Source organism: Perognathus longimembris, chromosome 17 (assembly GCF_023159225.1).
Source record: "Perognathus longimembris pacificus isolate PPM17 chromosome 17, ASM2315922v1, whole genome shotgun sequence".
Lineage (NCBI taxonomy): Eukaryota > Metazoa > Chordata > Mammalia > Rodentia > Heteromyidae > Perognathus > Perognathus longimembris.
Genome location: NC_063177.1, coordinates 54,775,811 through 54,791,215, shown reverse-complemented (window position 1 = coordinate 54,791,215; position 15,405 = coordinate 54,775,811). Strand labels below are relative to the sequence as shown.

The window sequence follows — 15,405 nt, the reverse complement described above, 5'->3', positions numbered from 1 at the left end:
CAGCTCTTCAGCTCAATGCTAGCACTCTACCACTTGAGCCACAGCACCACTTCCAGTTTTCTGGTGGTTAATGGGAGATAAGAGACTCACGGACTTTCCTGCCCTGCCTGGCTTTGAACCACGATCCTCAAATCTCACCCTCCTGAGTGGCTAGGATTACAGGCGTGAGCCACAGGCACCCAGCTCCTGATTTCTTCGATAGTCTGGTTTCTGGCTGGTTTCCTGCCTGTCTCCCCACTGGGGTGAGCCTGTAATCTCCAGAAGAGACATTGCGGGGGTGCCCGGCTCCCACTGATCAGCATGGAAGGAGTACTTGCTACTCTGGCCTGAGTGGGAAGAACCTGAGGGCTTTCATTCAATGAAGGCTGGTTCCCAGGTGGCACAGCGATCCATCCCAGAGCCCCTCCCACTGAGGGAGGGGAGGGGCTCCAGAGACCTCGCATCAGAGGCAGGTGTGAGATCTCCAGCCCGGGTCTCAGCTTTGCAAGTGAGCACCGGCTTTGAGTGAAAAAAGCCAAGACTTGAGTTTGAGCCCCAGCACCACCACAAAAAAGGGGCAGGGAGGATGTTTGTCCCCCACCATGCCTGGCATGAAGGCAGCTCAAGATAGCTCTAGAAAGCATACAGGAATGTCGTCATGCAAAGTGAAAGAGGAAGCCAATGGAGCCAGCCCAAGGAGAACCTGCTAAGCCTCAGCACTTAAGAGAACAGATGCTGTCTTCAGAGACATGGAGTGATATAGAAACAAGAGTTGAGGAAGTCCCTAATTTCTAAAGGACCATCAGCTTTCTGAGGGCAGGAATGGTGCCCCCAGAAAGACGCTGGGGCTCCGCCATTCTGTGCCAGTGCCAGGGGTGACACACGGTGTTTTTGGTCTGCTGGCCAGGCTAGGTGTGATCTGGGAGAGGATGGTATTTCTGGTAACCTGGATGGGTCAGGGCATCGCTTGGGAAAACACCCAAGATGTGTGTGTGTGTGGGGCAGGCTGGCAGCAGCGGGCACCAGGAGTGTGAGCTCGCAGATCCACTTCCCATGACAGCAAGACTAAGAAGGATTGCCATGAGCTACACTCAGGCCAGTCATGGTGCTCCTCAGGGGGACAATTCATCCATCCGGTCCGGGGGCTTGGGCAGGTGTCTGGCTCTGCCTTGAAAGCAGGATGCTGGCACCTGGCAAAGATGGAGTGTGAGGAGGGTGTCAAGGCCCCCCAAAGAGTGCCACAGGACCGGGCGGGTGGAGGGGTGCAGGGTCTGACTGGGGCTTCTCCCTGCTCATTATGTGTGTGCGTGTGTGTGTGTTCTGTGACTTCTTCTAACATTCCGAATGGATTCTCAACATCTCAACTGGACTTGTGAGCAGGTGTGGCTCCAGGGGTGTCTGGAGTGGACACGGACCTCATGCCCACCCGAAGGCCTCAACCCCGGGGAGTGCACTAGGGAAGGGCAGGAAGCCGGTGTCTCCACAGAGCAGGTCAAACGGGTTGTTCCCTGCAACGCTGCACAACTGCCTGCCTGCCTGCCCTGCCTTCCCCCGAACCCTCAAGTTACCTGCACTGATGTTCCTTTTGCTTAAGCTTTGGTGAAAATCACACAATGTAAAATGAGCTCTTTAAAGTGACGGGTTCAGTGGCATTTAGTCCACCAGCTATTTTATTTATTTATTTATTATTGATTGATTGATGGCCAGTCCTGGGGCTTGAACTCAGGGCCTGAGCACTGTCCCTGGCTTCTTTTTGCTCAAGGTTAGCGCTCTGCCAACTTGAGCCACAGCGCCACTTCTGGCCTTTTCTATACATGTGGCGCTGAGGAATCAAACCTAGGGCTTCGTGTATAGGAGGCAAGCACTCTTGCCACCAGGCCATGTTCCCAGCCCCGATCAGCTATTTTAGAGTGACTGACTCAGTGGCATTTGGTCAATCCACACTATGCAACCACACTTCTGTTTAGTTCCAGAGCAGGTTCATCACCCCAAAGGGTAAACAGCCTAGACCACCCCAATTCCTAGATGTGCTCACCTCACCAGTAACCTGAGGCAACTCTGCTCTGCAACCCTAACTGCCCTGCCCAGGCACCCATCACCCCTGGGCTCTCCAACCTGTGACTTTTTTTTTTTTTAAACGAAATGAGAAGCATGGCGGCCATAGCCAGCTCTCCTTGGGAGTCCCAGCACCTGGGCAGATGCCACTGTCTAGTGGGGGAACAGGGGTCCGATGGAGGCTAGGTGGGATTCGGCAGCGCTCAGTGAGGTACCCACCCCAGGACATGCCTTCATGCCCGGGGTTGAGTGGGGACCTGTAGCAAGAAGCTCTCCTTAAGGGGCAGCCCCTTGGATTTCCTTCTGCCCAGGACAACCCCTGCGGCCATGACTCCAGGGAGCCCAGCCCAATGGGTGGCACAGCCTGATGCTCGTTCACATTTGAACAGGATGTCTCTTCCCCGCCTCCCCCCCCACTCCAGGAATGCGGTGGGCTCCTGCGAGGGGCACACTGTGGTGTTGTCCCAATGCCCCCTACAATAGCTATGGAAGCTAGCAACACTTCTGCCTACTGCACCCATCTTGCCTCCCTCCCTCTGGCCCTAGGTATCCAGGAAGTGAGCAACCCCGAGGGGGTGGGATCAGCGGCCAGGGCCAGGGGAGGCTGGGGTTGGAGGCTGGGGGGAGGCAAAGCAGTGGGGAAATACATAGCCAGGGCGTCCACTCTTGGGGAATAAACTCCCTTTGCAAAATGGAGGGCCTGTCCACTCCAACAACTCGGAGGCTTCTCTTTCCTTTTTTTTTTGGGGGGGGGGGCCTTGAACTCAGGGCCTGAGCACTGTCCCTGGCTTCTTTTTGCTCAAGGCTAGCACTCTGCCACTTGAGCCACAGCGCCACTTCTGGCCTTTTCTATATATGCGGTGCTGGGGAATCGAACCCAGGGCTTCATGTATGTGAGGCAAGCACTCTTGCCACTAGGCCACGTTCCCAGCCCCTCGGCGGCTTCTTTCTGAGACCCCGAGGGGACTGGAGATGCAGAGCCTGGGCAGGGCAGGCAGCATAAAGCCGCGGTGCTGGGAGCTAGAGCGGGGTCCTGGGCAACCCCTCGCCGGGAGAGGGGGGGAGGGAGCACAGGAACTTACCCGACCCGTCTGTGTGTGTGTGTGTGATGTGTGTGCGCGCGCGCGTGCGCGACGTGGGGCCGGGGCGCTGCCCCCCCGCCCCCCCCCCCCCCCCCCCCCCCGCCGCCCAGCACTGGGGCTCCAGGCTAGCGCTCTACGGCTGGGGCCACAGCGCCCCCGGTGGCGGACGGCCGCGACGCTCAGTTCCCAGCCTCCGGAGGAGATAGAGGGGCCGCCCAGCCGGCCCCGCCTCCCGCCCCGCCCCCCCGCCCCGCCCCCAGCCCGGCCCCGCCTCCCGCCCCGCCCCGCCCCGCCTCCCGCCCGGCTGGGCCGCCTCCGAGCCCCGCGAGCCTCCGCGGTGCGGGAGCGGCGGAGAGCAGGCCGAGCGGGGCCGCGACGGCCGGCTTCCCCGCGGGCACGCGCACGCCCGCCCTCGCGCGCGCGGCGGCGTAGGGCGCGCGGTGTCGTCACTTCCGGTCGCCGGCGCTGGCGCCTGGCCCGCTTCCGCTTCCCGCCGCGGCGCGCGCCGAGCTCTCCGGGGAGTCGGCGATCATGGCGGCCGCGGCCACGATGACGGCCTCGGGGTCGGCGCGCAAGCGGCTGCTCAAGGAGGAGGACATGACCAAGGTGGAGTTCGAGACGAGCGAGGAGGTGGACGTGACGCCCACCTTCGACACCATGGGCCTGCGGGAGGACCTGCTGCGCGGCATCTACGCCTACGGTAGGCTCGCGGGCCGGAGGAGGCCGGGGCCGGCGGGGGTGGGGGGGCGGGGGGGCCGGGGCCGGCGGGGGCTCCGGGGGGGGCCGGGGCAGGCGGGGGGTGTCCGGGGACTCCGGGGGGGACCGGGCGCTCCGGGGAGGCCCGGGCCCGGCCCGGGGCGCGGGGCGGAAGACCGCCAGGCTTCAGTGTGGCTCCGAGGGCGGAGGGCGGAGGCCGGTGCGGTGGCCGCCTGCCGCCCACCGGCCCGGGGTCTGCCGCCCACCGAGCCGGGTCTAGCGGGGCCTCGTAGTCCTTCCGACCCTTCGCTCGCCTTAGTCCGGAGGGAACTGCTGTACACAGCCAGGTACCCGCGGCACGTGGGAGCCGGGGAATCCGAGGAATCCGAAACGGAGTTGCCCCAGGAGTGGCAGTTGTGAGACGCGAAGCGGGATGATTGGTTGTGGGGTCGGATCTGCAAAGAGAATTAAAGCCGCGCGGATAGGGGGTGGCTGTCCCGGAGGGGATGGCGTGGAACTGAGTTTGAGGGGTCCGAGCTGGTGCTGGGGGCCTGCGGTGGCCGGTACGTTCCAGGAACCAGTGGAGGGCCCCCCCCCCCGCCCCGTCATAGGGGTCCAGGGGTCAATTTGCTGGAGTGGTGATGGAGAATTTGAAGTGCCTTTCTAATCGTGTGAGTGTGTATGTGTGTGCGCACGCACCAGCGCTAGGACCTGAACTCGGGACCTGTTCCTGAGCTTTTTTGTTTTTTTTTTGCTCAAGACTGGTGCTCTACCATTTGTATCACACCTCAGTGTTTAGCTTTTTGGTGGTTCACTAGAGATAAGAGTTTCATGGACAGACTTTGAATTGTGATCCTCAGATTTCAGCTAAAGAATTTATTTTTAAAATTGTTTTATTGACAAGGTGATGAGAGGGTACAGTTACATAATAAGGTAGTGAGTACATTTCTTGTCTTATTTATTAAATCCTCCCTCATTTTTCTTTCCCTTCCCTTGTTCAGATAAGCATATATACAATGTCCAGTGTACCAAATCATATACGGTGACCATACGGGATATGCCACAGGAAATTCACCTAGAACATTAAATATAATGACAACAATAAAATCCTCCTGTTTCCATCTCTTGGAGTTCATTTTGCTTAGCCTTATCCTATTTAATCATATGTACATACAAGCTGAAGAACTTAGAAATTCATTTATAAATGCCATGGGAAACCTTGGAGATCAAAGATGGCATGACTGGATTTGCAGCTTCAGTTTGTTTTAGGGTCTGAATCTGGGCTGAGATGGCAGCGAGGTGAGTTGGGAGGTTCCTGCTCCAATCCAGGAGACAGGGTGTTTCTATAGCGATGGAGAACTGTAGAGCTCACAGGTTGGCTGGTGCCAGAGGAAGAAGGATTACAGCAGGATTCCACAGGTTTTGAGTGACCTGGTAGGCACATGCAAACATCTAGCAGAGGTGAAGGGAGACCTATTTGAGCGGCTGCTTGGCTTCATTTCAGGTGATCTGACCAGGCCCTGGGAGCCTCCAGGGAGGGAGTGTTGTGGAGTCTGTTAGTGTCTGAGGTGGGATTCTGGGTAAGATGGTGGGTAGGGACATACAGATGGGAATGTGGACATTTGGGAGCGTGGTCTTTGTTCAAGATGCCCCTTATCTAGCAGTCCTTAGTGCAGCCTTAGAGAGGCTGCTGAGAGGTGGGAGGTGAAAAGGCCTCTCCACCAGCAGCTGCTGCCCGCTTGGCCTCCCCGCCCTCTAGGCAGTGTAACTTCTCATTCGCATAACTGAACCTCATGGGCATAACTCATCTGTTACATTTCCTTTTGTATTGAGATGGGAAGACTCATACATCATTAAGAGGGTAAAAAGTAATTAAGTTACAGCTCTTGTGAGTAAGGTTGTATTTATTTGGAAAAGTTCTTCAAAATAGGTTAATTCATGGTAACTACCAGGCAGGAGAGATAATGCTGTAGCTACTTAGTTTAAAAAGTCAGTGAGGGGCTGGGAGTGTGGCTTAGAGGTAGAGTGCTTGCCTAGCGTGCATGAAGCCCTGGGTTCAATTCCTCAGCACTATGTAAACAGAAAAGGCCAGAAGTGGTGCTGTGGGTCAAGAGGTAGAGTGTTAGCCTTGAGCAAAAGCTGAAAGCCCCAGGACTGGCAAAAGAAAAAAAAAAGTGAGAGCCTGCCCTGGTGGCTCACACCTATAATCCTAGCTACTCAAAAGGCTGAGATCTGGGTGTCACGGGGAGATTCATCTCCAAGAAACTACTCAAAACAAAAAACAAACAAAAAAGAAAACAGAAGTTGTGCTGCAGCTCAGGTGGTAGAGCACTCTCCTTGAACAAAACCAGCTCAGGTATGAGGCCCAGGCCCAGAGTTCAAGCCCCACTACAGGGAGAGGGGAAGTCAATGAGGCCTTTTGTGACAGTCAGAGACTACAGAAATTGTGAAGTAAAAGGTGACGCCCCCTCCTTACCCTCCCACTCCAGGAAAGACCACTATCGCCATCCTGTTAAAACTGGTGTCTGTCTTCTGAACTCAGTGCTGTTTTTTACAGTTGTCTTTTTCAGATAGCATTCCACAGTGGTCAGTATGAAATACATCCTGCCTGTGTCTTGAACATTGAGTTAGGCTGGGCATAGGTTGGCAGGGGTTAAAAAGTGAATCACTTGGGCTGGGAATATGGCCTAGTGGCAAGAGTGCTTGCCTCCTACACATGAAGCTCTCGGTTCGATTCCCCAGCACCACACATATGGAAAACGGCCAGAAGGGGCGCTGTGGCTCAGGTGGTAGAGTGCTAGCCTTGAGCAGGAAGAAGCCAGGGACAGTGCTCGGCCCTGAGTCCGAGCCCCAGGACTGGCCAAAAGGAAAAAAAAGTGAATCACTTGTGTCCCTGTGGAGTTTACACCTTAGATTTTAGTGCCGTTATCGTGGTGAGAGCTTGATTGTTCTTTATTTGCAGGTTTTGAAAAGCCATCAGCGATCCAGCAGCGAGCAATCAAGCAGATAATTAAAGGGAGAGATGTCATTGCACAGTAAGTTGGTCCGTGGGGAGGTCTGTGGGGAGGGCAGATCCAGCCAGTGGCACACCGTGTGGTGAAATGGCCTTCAGAAGTCTGTTCTGCAGAGTCTGGCTTTCTCCTTTGCATTAGCCCTACAGCTTTGTACTTAAGATTTTTCTTCTGTTCTTAACAAGAGAAAGTTTTTGTTTTTTAGCTGGCTTTGCTCAGCTATCCATCTGGAGTCACTGTCATACTAGGAAGGCACTCTACCACTAGAGTCTCCCCCCCAGCCCTAAAAAAAATCACTTTATGAGTGCCCATGGCTTCCACCTGTGATTCTAACTACTCAGGAAGCTGGGATCTGAGATTGCAGTTGCAAGACAGGGCAGACAGGAATGTCCATGGGACTCTTACCCAGTTAACCAGCAAAATGCTGGCTGGAGGTGTGGATGAGTAGTAGAGCACCCGCTGTGAGCCAAGAGGCTGAGAGAGTTCCTGAGATCAGATCCTGGTGTTGGCACATCCGCATGTGTGCACACAGCACTGGTGTAAAAGAAGCCGCTCTGGAGACAGGAAGTCTTCCAGAGCCGGGCCGTTGAAGACCCCTGTGGGGGGGGGGAGGGAGGAATCCTGGGCATGAGGACAGGCCCCTCCAGTCCCACTTGTCTGCTCTCTTGAACAGGTCTCAGTCTGGCACAGGCAAGACGGCCACCTTCAGTATCTCTGTTCTCCAGTGCTTGGACATTCAGGTGAGTGCTGGCCTTCAGAATCACTCTCTGGTCCCAGGAGCCACTTGCTGTTTGTTCTGCAGTTCAGTGTGTTCAGAGATTGTCATTGGTATTCTAAGCTTAGGCCAGTTCAGCAGCATCATGATCACCTGGCTAATGGCTAAGTTGATAGCCCACCCAAAATCCAAAATCCTTGCTGTTTGAATTAGTAATGTTGCTATGGTAGGAATCAAACCCAGAGCTTTCTGCACATTAGACATGCAGTCTACCACTGAACTCTATCCACCCACTGTCCTTTGGTGTGTTTTTCTCTCTTCTTTTGGTAGCCTCTGGCTGACCTCAGACTTGTAGTCTTCTGCCTCAGCCTCCAAAGTACTGGGATTACTGTGCACTACCACTCCTGTGTGAGAGAGATTTTTATTTATTTATTTTTTGGCCAGTCCTGGGCTTGGACTCAGGGCCTGAGCACTGTCCCTGGCTTCTTCTTGCTCAAGGCTAGCACTCTGCCACTTGAGCCACAGCGCCACTTCTGGCCATTTTCCGTATATATGGTGCTAGGGAATCGAACCCAGGGCTTCATGTATAAGAAGCAAGCACTCTTGCCACTAGGCCATATTCCCAGCCCCGAGAGAGATTTTTTTAAACTAGAGAATATTTAAAGTAGATCTGGTTGTAGATTATTGCAAGCCACATTTTAAAATACTGTGGTACTAGCTGGGCGCTGGTGGCTCCTGCCTTCCTGCCCGTCATCCTAGTTTCTCAGGAGGCTGAGATCTGAAGACCCCAGTTTGAAGCCAGTCTGGGCAGGAAAGCCCATTAGACTCTTATCTCCAATTAGTCACTCAAAAACCATAAGTGGCGCTGTGGCTCAAAGTGGTAGAGCGCTAGCCTTGAGCAAAAGAAGCTCAGGGACAGCACCCAGGCCCTGAGTTCAAGCCCCACAGCTGACAAAAAAAAAACCCAAAAAAACAAACGTGAGACCAGCTGGACACCAGAAGCTCATGCCTATAATCCTAGCTACTCAGGAGGCTTAGATCTGGAAACTCACATTTTGAGGCCAGACCACGTAGAAGGGTTTGCTAGACTCCCATCTCCAGAATAAGCAGCAAAAGCAAGGCTGGAGGTATGGTTCAAGTGGTAGAGTGCTAGGGGAGCAAGCAAGCTGAGAGCTCAGTGCTCTTGAGTTCAAACCCCAGTACTAGCAAAAGAAAAACAAGTACTGTGACAGAAGATCATTGTATTAAGCTAAATAAGCCAGTCAGAAAAGCAAGTTTTACCTGTTTTTCTCAAATGTGAAACCTAAATTAAGAAAACAGTATGAGAGCAGAAAGGGTTTTTTTTTTTTTTAGAATTGGAAGGAGATTCTAGATGAAAGTGTAACGGGCAGTTGTGGTCACAGTGCATTATATGGAATGAAAATGTCACAGTGAAACACTTTATTTTCTATAGTTAATGCACATTCTTATAAAAGTTTTAAAAAAAAATCGAAGGTTGAGGATTGTCTTTTCAATCGTTTCCAGGTGCGAGAAACCCAAGCTTTGATCTTGGCTCCAACAAGAGAGTTGGCTGTGCAGATTCAGAAGGTGGGCTGCGTCTGTGGCTGCGGTAAAAGACGCTGGTGCCACGCTGGCTCTGCCCTCAGAAGCTTTTCCCGGTTCCTAGCTCTCTGTTTCCGTTGTGGTTCTGGGAGTTGAGGCCGGAGGCCTTGTGCGTTCTAGGCAGCCGGTTCCTCGTGTTTTGTCATAGACATGTGCTTAGTGAGCTTCTGCTTTGTATTGCCGTTTTTACTGTACCTTATGGTCGGGCTGTGTGTGTGTGTGTTTCGTACTCATAACTTGGAAGGAGCATATTAGGGTGCCAATGTTATCAAGCAGGTAGGATTGTGGTTTTGTGGGGAGGCGGGGGGAGGGGGTTCTGGGCTTGAGTGTCACAGGGCTTGGGTGCTGGACCTGAGCTTTGGCTCAAGGCTGGCACTGCCGTAGGAACCACAGTGCCACTTTTGGCTTTTTTTGTGTGTGTGTGGTTGACTGGCGATGAAAGCCTCATGGACTTTGCTGCGTGGGCTGGCCTCGTACCACAGTCCTCAGATCTCAGCCTCTCGAGTGGCTGGGATCGCAGGCGTGAGCGGCGAGTGCCTGGCTGAAATGTATTTCTGAAAGTAACGCGCTTGCTTTTGTAATGGTGTGTCAAAGAGGAAAGCAGCACTTTTGTGGCCTTGTGGTGGTAGTGGTGGCAAGGCCCTTTGGACACGGGTCTGTGGGGTGCTTCCTGACAGGGCCTGCTTGCTCTGGGGGACTACATGAACGTGCAGTGCCACGCCTGCATCGGGGGCACCAACGTCGGGGAGGACATCCGGAAACTGGACTACGGGCAGCACGTGGTCGCGGGCACACCCGGCCGGGTCTTTGGTGAGTGGCCTTGGCCGGCGGAAGGCGCCCTGCCGGTGGGACCTGTGAACGTGCCCCGCACACGGGCAGTTTTCGGGCTGGGGAGGCACCGGAGCCGCCACGGCCGCGCCATTGGCAGCGGGCTCCGGGCGGGCCGCTGGAGGGGCAGGCCCTCCCCTCGGAGCCCACCGCCGAGTGCTTCACAACCTTCACTCCCCAGACATGATCCGCCGCAGGAGCCTACGGACGCGAGCTATCAAGATGCTGGTTCTGGATGAGGCTGACGAAATGTTGAATAAAGGTTTGAGTAACAAGGAATTTTTCCTGGGGTGCTTAGGTAGTCAGAGTAGTTGCAAATAGGCGTAGGTTTTCCTCCCAGAGAAACTTGAGCCTCGAGGGCGGTGATGAGTGGGAGGGTCGTGGGAGGAGATGAGAGCTGATGCACCCGAATGGCCCCCGCTCCCCACATGCCCCAGCACCGGGCCCCGCGGGATCAGCACAGAGACGCTGCGGGAAGCCTGGTGCTGATGGGGGGGGGCTCCCTGTAGTCAGTGCATTCGTGCTAAAATAAGAAAACACAGTTGCTGCCGCAAAATAACCGTATGAACTACAAATCAAGCGTGTTCCAGAAAGTGGGGGTAACTAGACATCCGATTCTGGCGGCAGTTGAATAGAAGAGTGCATAAGGTTTCCCTTTGGGGGGTGGTAGGCACCGGTGAGCCTGAGTTGGCGGCAGGGACGCCGAGGCTGCCCTCCTGTGGGCCCGGCCGCGGCGCCCTCAGGCCTCCCTGCCGCAGCTCTGCACCTGCCTGTCTCGCCCTCCAGGCTTCAAGGAGCAGATTTACGACGTGTACCGGTACCTGCCTCCCGCCACGCAGGTGGTTCTCATCAGTGCCACGCTGCCCCACGAGATCCTGGAGATGACCAACAAGTTCATGACGGACCCCATCCGCATCCTGGTGAAACGGTGGGCCCGAGCCCTGTGACCCAGAATCCCACTCAAAAGAGCAGTCTCTCCCTTCTCTTTCTCCCCTTTCCCTCTTTTTCTCTTCTTCCTTTCCCTCTGTCTCCCCATGCCTCCATTTTGTGAGGGCTGGCTGTTCGCTCTTCCAATAAACTCCTTTCTGCCTGGGGAAAAAATAAAAGAGCTGTGTGCGTGGTGCTGGTGGCTGCGGCCTGCAGGCCTGCCACTCAGGAGGCCTGCCACTCAGGAGGCCTGCCACTCAGGAGGCCTGCCACTCAGGAGGCCTGCCACTCAGGAGGCCTGCCACTCAGGAGGCCTGCCACTCAGGAGGCCTGCCACTCAGGAGGCTGAGGACTGTGCAAAGTCCCCCTGAGGCTCTCACCTCCAGCTCACCTCCAGAAAACCGGAAGTGGCTCCGTCACTCAGAGTGCTACCCTTGAGCTGATGAGCTCAGGGATAGCACCCAGGCCCTGAGTTCAAGCCCCATGACCACCCCTCCCTTCAAAAAAAAGTTGTGAGCACTTAGTTGTGTATGCTTTATGGAACTGTAGTTAAGGATGCGTACACAGTTCCAACTTCAGGGAGGCCCAGGAAGAGGTGCAGAAGGGGATGCTGGGCAGAAGGCCTTGTCCGTGCACCCCCCCCCCCAGCCTGTCCCCCCCAGCCCCGGCTGGGACATGATAGGTGGCCTTTTGTCTTGGCGCAGTGATGAACTGACCCTGGAAGGTATCAAGCAGTTTTTTGTGGCCGTGGAAAGGGAGGAGTGGAAGTTTGACACCCTGTGCGACCTCTACGACACGCTGACCATCACGCAGGCCGTCATCTTCTGCAACACCAAGAGGAAGGTAGGCCGCCCCACAGCCCGAGGAGAGCCCCGTCCCCGGGGAGGGCCGCGCGGGTCTTGGTGATGGGGACTGAGCTGCTCGTGGAGCCCAGTGGGGCGTAGGCCCGGCTTGGGAGTTTGGCTCCTGTGCGGACGCAGCTGTAGCCCCGACACGTGCGCGTGGCTGGCTGTGGACAGTGAAGCTTCATTTGCGAAGGAAGCGCGCGTCAGGTCCCGCAGGTTGGCGCAGCCCTGGGGTTCTAGCCACTGGGGAGGCTGAGGAGCGAGACCACTGGAGCCCAGGAGTTCCAGACTGACTGATGCAGGCCCCACCCTTACATTCGGATATCATTTGCCTGTGGTGGGTAGTCCAAACTACCGGCGGAGCTGAACTGAGAGCCCTTGGCAGCCATTCCAACAAAAGAAGAGAGGGACTTTGTAAAAGGACATGGGTTCAGATTTCAGATGAGCAGACCGGCGTCGGCTGGTGTCAGCCCAGCACGAGTGTGTCTGCGCCTCGGTTGAGAGGAGTCTGTGTCGAGCGGTTGCTTCGGGGGCCCCGGGGGCCTCGTGAGCTCCAGTGGCCCCTGCTGATGTGATTCCAGGTTGACTGGCTGACAGAGAAGATGCGAGAAGCCAACTTCACGGTGTCCTCCATGCATGGAGACATGCCCCAGAAGGAACGGGAGTCCATCATGAAGGAGTTCCGGTCCGGGGCCAGGTGTGTGGCGGGGCAGCCGCGCGTGGCCGTGCTGCTGGGGGTCCCCGGGCCATGCTGGGTCTGCTTGCTGCGACGCGCTATGCCAGCGGGTGCCGTCCGCACCGTCCAGCCAGTGAGGGGCCGCTGCACCCCGGTGCAAGCTCGCAGAGGGCGGGCCTCCACGGGTGGGCTGCTGGCTTACTGAGAAGTCGGTGGTTTTGTTTCCAAGTAAGGGAGGGTTTTCGCCTTATCCTTTTGTGGTTGAGTTTGAAGGAGCCTGCAGTGCTTGGAGAAGATGGAAGTGTGTGTGTGTGTGTGTGTGTGCGAGTTCCTTTAGACATGTTCCGATTTGTGTGTGTCCCCAAATGGAGTGGGCGGCCAGCCTTCCACTGCTGGTTGCGCTGCTTCGCCTGGCGTCCCTGGTGGGCTGGGCAGTCCTGGGCAGTCCTGAGCAGTCCTGGCGTGCCCCGGCCGCCTGCGGTTCTTCCGAGGCCGAGGCCCTGCGGTTGCCGGTCCCACTTCCCCACGGGCCACGGGCTTTGGGTCCTCTGTGTCCTTGTGGGTCCCGTGGTTGTTGGACACATCCTGTCATTGGATTCTTTTGGTCAGTAGTTAAGATAACCATGTTTGTAGTCGTAGTTTGTAGTTAGTTGTAGTTTTATTCCGGGTGTTTACTGATCTCGCGTGGCTCTTACACTTACATTCTGTCATCTCCTTTTTGTTGTCAGTTCTAGAGCTTGAACCCAGGGCCTAAACTTTTTTTTCCCTCAAATCTACAGCATTTGAGCCACAGCTCCACTTCCGCCTCTTTGGTGGTTAATTGGAGATAGTGTCTCACTGACTTTACTGCTGGGGTTGGCTTTGAACTGTGATCTCCGTCTCCTGAGTAGCTAGGATTACAGGTGTGAGCCACTGTCTGTTCAGTTCTGTTTTCCTTATTCTGTCCTGTTTGTTTATAGGGTTCAGTAGCAGCCCTGTAAGCACCCTGCCCTCCTACCTGCTGTCCCATGGTCTCAACTTGTGTATTTAGTTACTTTGCAGTTCAGGAGGCAACTTGGATATGTTTTAGCTCTACAAGATACTTTGTTTTGTTTTTGTTGCCAATCTTGGGCCTTGGACTCGGGGCCTGAGCACTGTCCCTGGCTTCTTTTTGCTCAAGGCTAGCACTCTGCCACTTGATCTGCTCCCCTCTTCTGCCCCTAGGCTCACGTTTCCAATACAAGTCCAGTTCTATGTAGTATAGCCATGCTAAACTAAAATAGGTAGAGAAACAAGTGAAGCATCTTTTATGGGTGGCATTGGGGTTTGAACCTGGAGCCTTGCACTTGCCAGGAAGCTATTGTACCTTGAACCACACCACTACCCTTTTGCCTTAGCAGCCTTTGGACGCCGTCTCTCCCTTTTGCCCCATGAGCTTTGGGTGGCAGCTCATGTGTCCTGCTTTACTGGTTGAGATGGGGGCCCCGTGGGCTGGCTTGTAACCCTGGATCCCCAGCTCCTTCCCAAGTGGCTGGGATTAGAGGCATGAACCACCACACTTGGCGCTTACTCTTGACCCAGTACACCTGTTTTGCCAGCCCGATGAGTGTGGTGGGGTGTTGTGTGTGTGTCTCGGGCATGCGCACACCTTGGTTGTGACCACCTCGTCCTCGGCGCGGTGACGCCCCTGGGGCAGTGTGGGCGTGTCGGATGTGTGGTAGAGCTGCCGAGCCAAACCCGCCAGGTTCCCGTAAACAGGAAAGCGCTTTTCTCAATTGCGGGTGTGCAACTCTCTTCAAAACAAATGGAATTACTATTAGTGAGTAGACCAGCTGTGGCGAGGCCCGCGCGCGTGACGTGACCGCTTCTCCTCTCACCATCGTGGCTTTCTCTCTGCAGCCGCGTGCTCATCTCCACAGACGTCTGGGCCCGGGGCCTGGACGTCCCTCAGGTGTCGCTCATCATCAACTACGACCTGCCCAACAACAGAGAGCTGTACATACACAGGTACGAGCCCCTCCTTGCTCGGGGACAGGCGGCGCGCTGGCCAGCGGCGCCTGCGCTCACTAACGCGGCCTTGCTTTGCCCCTGAAGGATCGGGCGCTCGGGGCGGTATGGCCGGAAGGGTGTGGCCATCAACTTTGTGAAGAACGATGACATCCGCATCCTGCGCGACATCGAGCAGTACTACTCCACGCAGATCGACGAGATGCCCATGAACGGTGAGGGGCGCGGCCCGGGCCGGCGCAGGGGGCTTTCCCGGTGTGCTCGGAGCGCTGTCCTCACCCTCCCCTCCCCTCCCCTCCCCTCCTCGCAGTTGCCGATCTCATCTGAGCGGAGCTGAGCTGAACACCGCCCTGCCCTGCGCCGCCCCGTTTCCCCTGTGGAGTTTAGGGGCGCCCCGTCTGTGAGAGGTCGCGTGAGCTCTCGGGCCGTGAAGACAAAGACAGCCCTGGGGATTTCACTGGCTTTTCTTAACCACATGTAAATAGTGCGTTGCTCTAAGTTTTTTCATTAAACATTGAATTTTTTCCCATAAGTGTGAGTTCACATTTCTCAGGACTTGAGCTTTCCTAGACATGCTGTCTGGAGTTGGGCTCAGTCCACATCCCATGCAGAACCTACCTGGAATGTTTGCAAGAGGAGCTAGATTTACATCCTTAGTGGAAAACGAATCATACTGACTTCCTCTTAGCAAAGATTTATTTTTGCTGCACCAAGGGCTCTCCCTTTAGTGCTTTCCCTTGGCTTTGTTGCTCATAGTTGGTGCCAGTTGAGCCACAACTCCCGTCTGGCATTTTGATGGTTAAGTCTTCCAGACTTTCCCACCCAGGATGACTTTGAACTGTGCTCTCCAGGTCTCAGTCTCCTGACTAGCTACAATTCCAGGCAGGAGCCACCAGCATCCACTTAAAGAGTTCTCTAAAAAAATAATTTCAACAGGGTTTCATCAAGATAAAGCAGTTTATATCTGAAGACATTTGTGTAAGTAAGGCAAAGCATGGGTATG

The 15,405-nt window shown here is 55.4% G+C and overlaps 1 protein-coding gene across 1 annotated transcript; it reads left to right on the top strand.

The window, feature by feature from the left end:
- Positions 1-3,576: 3,576 nt before the first annotated feature.
- Positions 3,577-14,934, top strand: Eif4a3 (eukaryotic translation initiation factor 4A3). The gene is made up of 12 exons (XM_048365093.1): positions 3,577-3,816; positions 6,775-6,847; positions 7,497-7,563; positions 9,063-9,125; positions 9,818-9,950; positions 10,150-10,230; positions 10,755-10,896; positions 11,600-11,738; positions 12,322-12,437; positions 14,295-14,402; positions 14,490-14,617; positions 14,713-14,934. The coding sequence occupies exons 1-12, from the start codon at positions 3,648-3,650 to the stop codon at positions 14,727-14,729; spliced, it is 1,236 nt and encodes a 411-aa protein (XP_048221050.1). The 5' UTR covers positions 3,577-3,647; the 3' UTR covers positions 14,730-14,934.
- Positions 14,935-15,405: the final 471 nt, after the last annotated feature.